The 11,223-nt window shown below is 40.0% G+C and overlaps 1 protein-coding gene across 2 annotated transcripts in view; it reads left to right on the top strand.

Moving 5' to 3' along the window:
• Positions 1-6,190: 6,190 nt before the first annotated feature.
• The window catches only part of iqsec1a (IQ motif and Sec7 domain ArfGEF 1a), an 88,311-nt gene continuing 83,278 nt past the window's right edge, over positions 6,191-11,223 (top strand). The window contains exons 1-2 of one of the 2 annotated variants that reach the window (XM_084429144.1): positions 6,191-6,632; positions 11,175-11,204. In XM_084429144.1, the coding sequence (XP_084285270.1) occupies positions 6,442-6,632; positions 11,175-11,204 (221 nt within the window). In that variant the 5' untranslated portion in view covers positions 6,191-6,441. The remainder of the gene's footprint in view (positions 6,633-11,174; positions 11,205-11,223) is intronic. The other variant, XM_084429146.1, reaches the window with a different exon arrangement.

Here is an 11,223-nt window from a genome sequence, read left to right as displayed (position 1 = left end):
GACGTATTTCTCCCAAGTGTTCAAGAAGGCGTAAAGACTGTAAGTGTGTGTAGAACTTTTGATTAGGCCTACTCGATGGGACACACACTTGCAAAAAACTCACAAAAAATGCAAGTGTTTACAGAGCTTATTTATTATATTTTCATACTTTGCATTTTTAAATAAACTTCTACAGGTCTGTACAGTAGTCGCTATGTAACAGAATACACACATTTAAAATTGTGGTGCTTGTAAAAAGTGATTAAAACAGTTGCAAATGTTGTTCAAAATAAGCCTACACACACACTCATCTCTGAACCAATAACATGTGCAACACTTTATGCTTTTACTACCAAATTATATATGTATCTAATTAATTTAGATTACAATGGAATGTTTTCCTCGACATCTCGTTTTTTGGGGCACATGAATTCCCAAACATAATGCATGATGGGATACGCTTAGCCTCGAATACAGATGGGTTTAGTGTGCATTAAGAGCACCGCACTGCGCTCTCAAATGGCCAAGACCACAATGTGTGTGTGTTTTTATGAGGCTTCAAGGCTTGAGTCACGGCACTATTGGTTTCCTATAACCCTATGGGTTACTATTTTTCCTCTTCCTCTTCTTCTTCCTCTTCCTCTTCTTCTTCCGGCATTTTGAATTTTTTGAGAAACTCCTACTCGGCCACTGGTTGGATCTTCACCCATTTTTGCACACAGCAGCTTTAGGAACTTTACTAGAAAAAAGTAGAATTTGAACAACTAAAAATCCTTATGCCTTAACCTGCTCTACTAATGTAGCCTACACAACTCCTGCTCTACTAATGAACACAACTCCTGCTCTACTAATGAGCAAAACTCCTGCTCTACTAATGTAGCCTACACAACTCCTGCTCTACTAATGTAGCCTACACAACTCCTGCTCTACTAATGTAGCCTACACAACTCCTGCTCTACTAATGTAGCCTACACAACTCCTGCTCTACTAATGTACACAACTCCTGCTCTACTAATGTACACAACTCCTGCTCTACTAATGAACACAACTCCTGCTCTACTAATGTAACCTACACAACTCCTGCTCTACTAATGTAGCCTACACAACTCCTGCTCTACTAATGAACACAACTCCTGCTCTACTAATGTACACAACTCCTGCTCTACTAATGTACACAACTCCTGCTCTACTAATGTACACAACTCCTGCTCTACTAATGAACACAACTCCTGCTCTACTAATGAACACAACTCCTGCTCTACTAATGTACACAACTCCTGCTCTACTAATGTACACAACTCCTGCTCTACTAATGTACACAACTCCTGCTCTACTAATGAACACAACTCCTGCTCTACTAATGTACACAACTCCTGCTCTACTAATGTACACAACTCCTGCTCTACTAATGAACACAACTCCTGCTCTACTAATGAACACAACTCCTGCTCTACTAATGTACACAACTCCTGCTCTACTAATGTACACAACTCCTGCTCTACTAATGAACACAACTCCTGCTCTACTAATGAACACAACTCCTGCTCTACTAATGAACACAACTCCTGCTCTACTAATGTACACAACTCCTGCTCTACTAATGAGCACAACTCCTGCTCTACTAATGAACACAACTCCTGCTCTACTAATGTACACAACTCCTGCTCTACTAATGTACACAACTCCTGCTCTACTAATGAACACAACTCCTGCTCTACTAATGTACACAACTCCTGCTCTACTAATGAGCACAACTCCTGCTCTACTAATGTACACAACTCCTGCTCTACTAATGTACACAACTCCTGCTCTACTAATGAACACAACTCCTGCTCTACTAATGAACTCTACTAATGAACACAACTCCTGCTCTACTAATGTACACAACTCCTGCTCTACTAATGAACACAACTCCTGCTCTACTAATGAACACAACTCCTGCTCTACTAATGAACACAACTCCTGCTCTACTAATGAACACAACTCCTGCTCTACTAATGTACACAACTCCTGCTCTACTAATGAACACAACTCCTGCTCTACTAATGTACACAACTCCTGCTCTACTAATGAACACAACTCCTGCTCTACTAATGAACACAACTCCTGCTCTACTAATGAACACAACTCCTGCTCTACACAACTCCTGCTCTACTAATGTACACAACTCCTGCTCTACTAATGAACACAACTCCTGCTCTACTAATGAACACAACTCCTGCTCTACTAATGAACACAACTCCTGCTCTACTAATGAACACAACTCCTGCTCTACTAATGAACACAACTCCTGCTCTACACAACTCCTGCTCTACTAATGTACACAACTCCTGCTCTACTAATGAACACAACTCCTGCTCTACTAATGAACACAACTCCTGCTCTACTAATGAACACAACTCCCGCTCTACTAATGAACACAACTCCTGCTCTACTAATGTAGCCTACACAACTCCTGCTCTACTACACAACTCCTGCTCTACTAATGAACACAACTCCTGCTCTACTAATGAACACAACTCCTGCTCTACTAATGAACACAACTCCTGCTCTACTAATGTACACAACTCCTGCTCTACTAATGACCACAACTCCTGCTCTACTAATGTACACAACTCCTGCTCTACTAATGACCACAACTCCTGCTCTACTGATGAACACAACTCCTGCTCTACTAATGAACACAACTCCTGCTCTACTAATGTACACAACTCCTGCTCTACTAATGACCACAACTCCTGCTCTACTAATGTACACAACTCCTGCTCTACTAATGACCACAACTCCTGCTCTACTGATGAACACAACTCCTGCTCTACTAATGTACACAACTCCTGCTCTACTAATGTACACAACTCCTGCTCTACTAATGAACACAACTCCTGCTCTACTAATGTACACAACTCCTGCTCTACTAATGAGCACAACTCCTGCTCTACTAATGTACACAACTCCTGCTCTACTAATGTACACAACTCCTGCTCTACTAATGAACACAACTCCTGCTCTACTAATGAACTCTACTAATGAACACAACTCCTGCTCTACTAATGTACACAACTCCTGCTCTACTAATGAACACAACTCCTGCTCTACTAATGAACACAACTCCTGCTCTACTAATGAACACAACTCCTGCTCTACTAATGAACACAACTCCTGCTCTACTAATGTACACAACTCCTGCTCTACTAATGAACACAACTCCTGCTCTACTAATGTACACAACTCCTGCTCTACTAATGAACACAACTCCTGCTCTACTAATGAACACAACTCCTGCTCTACTAATGAACACAACTCCTGCTCTACACAACTCCTGCTCTACTAATGTACACAACTCCTGCTCTACTAATGAACACAACTCCTGCTCTACTAATGAACACAACTCCTGCTCTACTAATGAACACAACTCCTGCTCTACTAATGAACACAACTCCTGCTCTACTAATGAACACAACTCCTGCTCTACACAACTCCTGCTCTACTAATGTACACAACTCCTGCTCTACTAATGAACACAACTCCTGCTCTACTAATGAACACAACTCCTGCTCTACTAATGAACACAACTCCCGCTCTACTAATGAACACAACTCCTGCTCTACTAATGTAGCCTACACAACTCCTGCTCTACTACACAACTCCTGCTCTACTAATGAACACAACTCCTGCTCTACTAATGAACACAACTCCTGCTCTACTAATGAACACAACTCCTGCTCTACTAATGTACACAACTCCTGCTCTACTAATGACCACAACTCCTGCTCTACTAATGTACACAACTCCTGCTCTACTAATGACCACAACTCCTGCTCTACTGATGAACACAACTCCTGCTCTACTAATGAACACAACTCCTGCTCTACTAATGTACACAACTCCTGCTCTACTAATGACCACAACTCCTGCTCTACTAATGTACACAACTCCTGCTCTACTAATGACCACAACTCCTGCTCTACTGATGAACACAACTCCTGCTCTACTAATGAACACAACTCCTGCTCTACTAATGTACACAACTCCTGCTCTACTAATGAACACAACTCCTGCTCTACTAATGAACACAACTCCTGCTCTACTAATGTACACAACTCCTGCTCTACACAACTCCTGCTCTACTAATGTACACAACTCCTGCTCTACTAATGAACACAACTCCTGCTCTACTAATGTACACAACTCCTGCTCTACTAATGAGCACAACTCCTGCTCTACTAATATGTAGAATTCTATTTGTTGATGTTTTGTAGAAACGTGTTTCTGCCAGTTATCGGCCTAGTGTGTGTCTGTGCATCATCAGATGAAGAGGGAGGTATTTCAAAGAAGCAGTATTAGAAATACTAAAAATACTGCCATATATTTTATTGGGGCGTTGAGGCATTGATATACAAAACATCCATTTATTTATCCAATAAGACGCGACTGCGTTCCAGACTGCTTGGATTTTGGCTTTTCCCACCTCGTTCTTGGAAATAATGTCTGGAACGCCAGAGTCGGATATTCGACTTGTGAACTAAAGTAAAAGAGTAAATTTTTAAAAAATTATAGTTTTTATTTAAAACATTTTTTTTATTTTTTTTTTATTTAAATGAATAAATGTTTTACTACAAAAATGAAACATCACTGAACTTACTTAAGCTGGACTGTGACGCTATTTTCTTCTAGAAACAAACTTTGTTGCATTATTTTCCTGTTATCTCTGTAAAGCTGCTTTGAAACAATCTGTGTTGTCAAAAGTGCTATATGAATAAATTTTTCATAAATATATAAATTAATATATGATTTCAGTGAGATATCAGGAACTAAACCCCAGAAGAATACTCAACATGTGTTTCCAGAGATTCTTAGACATGTTCAATGTCATCCGAATACAAATGAGAAAAGAAGAGTTAACAAACAGCTGGAAAAAAGTCAATAAAAAAAGAACACAAAGGTAAGATATTAATCTATCAGCATTGTTCAAATTAAAGTCCTTACAAATTGAAGTCGTTCTAGCTTGCTTTCTTATTTACTGAGATGTAATTGTATTAAGATACATTTTAAACTCTTTAAAAAAAAAAAGTTTGTTGGTAAACTTACATATATGGACATAAAATTAGTAAAGAAGATAGATTAAATTTATAACACAGAAAGCATTATTTTTAGTAGGGTCAGGATCAAAGTATCCAAAAAATAATGTCTTTTAAAGTTACGGAAATATCTTGCTGGATATTATCTTTAATAAATGTGTCAATATTTTCCCAAAGTTGTTCAGTATAGAAACATGACCAAAATAAATGATGCAGTTTCTGTGTGTAGGCTTCTGGCCAAATGAGCATCAATATCAGCTTTATATAAACTAGTAAAGTATAAAGTAGCCTATAAACTATATAAAGTTGAAAAACTATAGGCTATATAATTAAGTGCTCATCATTCGACGTCACTTTCAAGATGTCGGTAAGTCCTGCTTCCAACGTAAAAACAAACTTTAACATTAGACATTACGTTTATGTAATAATGCCTTCGTTCTTGCTTTTCGTCAGCTGTTTTAAAGCGATTTTATGTTGCTTTTATTCTATTTTTGCCAACATTGACACAAACAAAAATATGCTCGTTGTGTCGCGGCGACATCTTGTGGCTGAGCTTTTTCTCAGTTTACAGTGTAGTAAATCTTGGGCTCATTAGAAAGCTGTAATGTCATGTGAACAGCCTATGAGGCCTTATTACTTCATTTTTTATTTTATTTTTTTCAATGTAAACCATGTAAATTATTGTATAATTTGGGGAGGTGGGTCTTACGGGGGAACATGCTGTGAATGATGTCCTGTTGAGTTTGGTCTTTCTTTTTGTGCTGTCTTTCTTTTTACGTGTGTTATTGTGTATTGTCATGTTTTGAGCATGTGTGGCTCTTATTTTCAATCAGTGATTGAAAGGACCCCCTTGAAAATGAGATGGTAGCCTACATCTCAAGGGGCTATCCAAAATAAAAGAATAAAGAATGTGGCGAACATGTGAACGCGCATGTGACAGTGGACTCTGGAATGGGACATTAATGTGGGATATGTGGGATTTATCCTCGTCTGATCTCCAAATGAATGAAACTGCAGCACTGCAAGCGTGACGCGTCCTTCACGCAATCGTGACGTGGACAACTAGTCGACCAATCAAAGCCTTTGTTTACGCGTGCGGCGGGTTTATTTGCAGTGTTGACAGCAGCGTTGTTGCGTCGCGTCGCGTCGCATGCGGTTTAATCAGGGTGAAACTGCGTCACTATTGAAGTGCATTCTGGTGTAAGGCCAGGCGATTTAATATTCTCTTCTGAACCACTAACTCCTTCCAGAACTGTGAAGAAACTATATTAATTTCAGCTTTACTGAGACGCAGAGTCAGTGTTTGACACGAGCATGTCTGAGCGCGGGACGCGTGCGTCTCTCTCACGCGGGGCTCCGGGCGGTGCGGGAGAGTGAGGAGGCGATGGCCGAGACTCCGGCGAGCGCTGCGGGCTTCCTGAAGGAGCTCAACGCGATCATCCAGAGTCAGCAAGCGTTGCTGGAGCTGCAGAAGCGGCGCATCGCGGAGCTGGAGCAGCGCGTGTCCGAGCTGTGCGTCGAGAACAGCCGCCTGAGGCACGAGCAGCACACACACCTGCTCACCTGCAGACTACAGTAAGAGTCTGATAACACACACACACACACACACACACACACACACACACACACACACACACACCTGCTCACCTGCAGACTACAGTAAGAGTCTGATAACACACACACACACACACACACACACACACACACACCTGCTCACCTGCAGACTACAGTAAGAGTCTGATAACACACACACACACCTGCTCACCTGCACACTACAGTAAGAGTCTGAACACACACACACACACACACACACACACACACACACACACACACACACACACACACACACACACACACACACACCTGCTCACCTGCAGACTACAGTAAGAGTCTGATCACACACACACACACACACACACACCTGCTCACCTGCAGACTACAGTAAGAGTCTGATCACACACACACACACACACACACACACACACACACACACACACACACACACACACACACACACACACACACACACACACACACCTGCTCACCTGCAGACTACAGTAAGAGTCTGATAACACACACACCTGCTCACCTGCAGACTACAGTAAGAGTCTGATAACACACACACACACCTGCTCACCTGCAGACTACAGTAAGAGTCTGATAACACACACACACACACACACACACACACACACACACACACACACACACACACACACACCTGCTCACCTGCAGACTACAGTAAGAGTCTGATAACACACACACCTGCTCACCTGCAGACTACAGTAAGAGTCTGATAACACACACACACACACACACACACACACACACACCTGCTCACCTACAGACTACAGTAAGAGTTTGATAACACACACACACACACACACACACACACCTGCTCACCTGCAGACTACAGTAAGAGTCTGATAACACACACACACACACACACACACACACACGACTGGGCTGTTCTCTCAGAGTTGGTCTTGATGGTTCTAGTTGTCATTCCTGGCACTGAACTCTCACAGAAACTCATAAGTGATTGATTAGGAACGCTTTACATAGCAACTCAAATATAGTTCAGAAGATTTGATTTGATTTGCAATTGATTTTACTTTCATGTTGTTAAAATCCCCTGTAGTCAATATTTTTATCCCTTATAACTCATCTTTGAGCACCAAAATTACATATTTAAAGGTTTTTTTTTTTTTTTCTTAAAATTATTCATGCCTTAAAATATCTTGACTGTAACTCGACACCCTTGCCTCATTTAGTATGCGCGGTTCTATGAATATGCAACTGAGCCCCGCCTCCACTCACTCACTCAGCTCAGAGATCCACTGGTTGACGATCACACGTTGATCTGATTGGTTACAAGGTAGTTTGTGACGTCAGAAACACCAGCGATTTCAAAGCGTGTGTTTGAGACTGTCTTTGGTTCACTGCAGTTTTAAGGAGGAAATACTCAGCAATGGTGTCGACTTATGAACTTACACATGCTTTGTCTTAAAGCAGATTAAAAAAAAAAAAAAAAAACACAGAGACATTCTGTATAAACAACATTAAAAGCTGGATTTTTACCACAGGGGGACTTTAAGCTACCATGCATACAAAGTGGGTTATTTTTGTTATTAAGAGTAGATTTGTTTTACTGAATCACAGTGGAGAAGTGATGGAGATGTCACATCTGTTTGTGATGTCTTGTGGACTCCCTGCTCCTGTCTTCTTGTAATGTGGTTCCTATTGGTTCATTATTTTGAGGTGTATGTTGTTTAGTCATTAGTCCGTGTGTGTGTATATAGCCCTCTTGTTTCCATTGTCCCTGGTCTAGGTTCGTTTGTCTCAACCTGCTGTCAGCGAGTCTCTGGTTTGTCAAGTTTTTGTTTATTTTTTGCTTATGAGATAAGAAACTGCACAGTGGACTTGACTGTGACACCTAAGAACTGCTGACAACAGAGTGGTTCAGTATCTGTGATCATAACTCGCCCCAGAGCAGGTTAGTCTGCAGTATTTGTTCCACCGGGGTGGTATTCCAGAAAACAAGGTTAACTTACTGTCACATACACCCTGAACTCTTGGTTGACTAATGCGATTTATATTCTTAGTGCATATCGCCACCTACGGGGCAGTTGTGAAGCCTGAGTGCGCCATTTGAGAAGTCAGCAACCTTTAAAGATTTAAGCAATATTGTCTATTCAAGCCAGTGGACAGGCTCAGAGTCTTGCTCTTATTGTTGCATGTACTGTAGTTGATGTTCGACAGCTTCTTTGCAGATTGATTAAGTACAGTAATATGAGCTGGGTCAGGGCAACAGATGCTGACAGCTTATACAGACACAATGCAGACAACTGAATATCAGTAACTGAAATGACATGGACATGGTATGCACTTATAAAATGCTCTATAGTCAACCTCTAGTGTATGAGGTTTATAATGTTATTTTGTTATCCAGAATGAGTCTGGTAGCCCCTCTCCCTCTGATACAGAAGGAGCACTGAGACAATTGAGCTCTTGAAGTGTCCAATATTATTAAATGCATTATCCGGGTATTTATAAGTGCACTGTTGTCTTGTTGGGATTTTCAGTGTGAAGTGAACACACTAATCACACTGTTAAAGTTATTGTGTCGTATATCCGAGTGAAACGCTTCTGGAACGAGAACAAATGTGGGCGGGGCTTGATTTTGTCTGTGGAGAATTGATTGGATGATTGGATGGTTTGCTATTGGTGGATCTCATGTCTCGTCATCAGAGAAGAGATGCTGCAAAAGGAAGTTATTCTGATTCAAGATTCATTTGAATAAAAAAAAATAATGATATGCATAGAGCTGCGTATTTTAGAGCTGCACGATTAATCGTTAAAAGATGGCGATCTCGATTCAAACATGACGACGATTCTCCTGTGTCTATTAAACCTTTGACAAAATCACAGCAGGACAAACGTTTATAGTTTGGAAATAAACACTGTCCAGAGATGCGATCAAAATGCTTCAAATAAAGGTTGTATATCAATTACAAGACTGTTAAAAACTGTATTTGTCATTGAATTATTCATTCAAGAGATTCATTCAAAAACTCTGATTCCTCCAGTAATGAAACGAGTGAAGACTTTATGAGGGAGTCGTTGAATCATCATTCAAACTGATTTAAAAAAATAATAATTATTCCGATTAATTGAACATTTTAAATAGACTGCAGCATTTTATTACAGGTCATTTTTGTTTAGTTGTCTGTTCAGAATCACGGGAGAATCAGTTCATCCAGATCTGGGGTCTCATTTATAAAACTGTGCGTAGGATCCTTACTAAAAGTGTACGTGCGCCTGAAAGCCAAAAATGGCGTACGCAAACAAATATTCGGATTTATAAAACCGTGCGTACGCCAGAACCTGCGCAGAATTCACTTTATAAATCCCAGTCAGCGGAAGATTGTGCGCACATGCGTCTCCACCCCGAAATAACCTAGTTTTACTATGCAGATCCTCATCTACATATCATTTGCATATGATTATTCATCCACGTGATAACTTAAATGTTATCAAGTGGATGAATAATCATATGCAAATGATATAAACGGTACAAGAAACATTACATTAATACAAATCAAGTAGTTGTCTATCCTTGCCTTGTTTTTGAATAGCCTACATAAATCAAATAGTGTAAAATACATTTCAGAGAAAGTTTTTCTCAATCTTTTCCACTTGCCGAATTGTATTTTTAATTGATTTATATTTTTAATGGAAACAGATAGGCCTTGGGCATTATTTGCACGACACTATTTTCTCAGACAATCTGGTATTATCATGATAAGCAATTATCTCTGTGGTTAAAACATTAAAGCACGCCACAGGAAAAGTGTTCAAAAACAATCGCATCCACAACAAATATTTCTAATGATTGAATTTAAAAAAATGTTGTAACTTCAGTAATGATTTCATGTTTAAGTGTTTAACTCCATTAATTTGAATGGCATATTTAATATAAATGTTTATATCAGAAGTATTTTATTTATTTAAACTGTTATTTGCGTCAGTTTCACTAAACGGCTCAACGCGCTCGCTGCCGCGGACATTTAAGAAGGAATGGATATTTGCTTCAAGTGGCAGGCTTGGTGAGTGAAATTGTATTTGTATAATCTTTCTGTATATGTTTAATTTTCTTTAGATTTTCTGTATAAAAGTGACCAAAATACATTTAACTCCAGCTCACCATCGGTGTCGCCAAAGTGCTCCATCTCCAAACCGTTCGTATGCATGGGTCAGAGTTTGCGTGCAGGTGCGCACATTTTCCCGTCAAGTTTTTCTTTATAAATCCCACCTTTAGCGCAGGAACTGGCGTACGCATGTTTTCAGCTCCGTTTTGTGCGTACGCAAGCTTTATAAATGAGGCCCCTGGTCATTCCTCCAAAGGATTGTGAGTTTTGATTTCATGGTGACTTTAACGCTAACAAATGGTTGTACTCTGCTGAGATATACGGTAGTCAACATTTGAAGTGGATCAAAAAAGTTCATCATAGTTGTCCTAAGACAAGAACGGGTATTGTTCAAAATGTATGTATAACTCTGATGAAAGGTTTTGATCCACTTCAGATGTTGAAAAATACTTTTTGTGTGTTTCAGATCAGAATATGGCAGTGCAAGAATCGTCAGGTATGTTTGCTACTATTGT

The sequence above is a fragment of the Rutilus rutilus genome (genome assembly GCF_951802725.1).
Source record: "Rutilus rutilus genome assembly, chromosome: 13".
In the NCBI taxonomy this organism is placed as follows: Eukaryota; Metazoa; Chordata; class Actinopteri; order Cypriniformes; family Leuciscidae; genus Rutilus; species Rutilus rutilus.
Note: the sequence above shows the minus strand (reverse complement) of the source record. Positions and strands in the feature narration are given on the sequence as shown.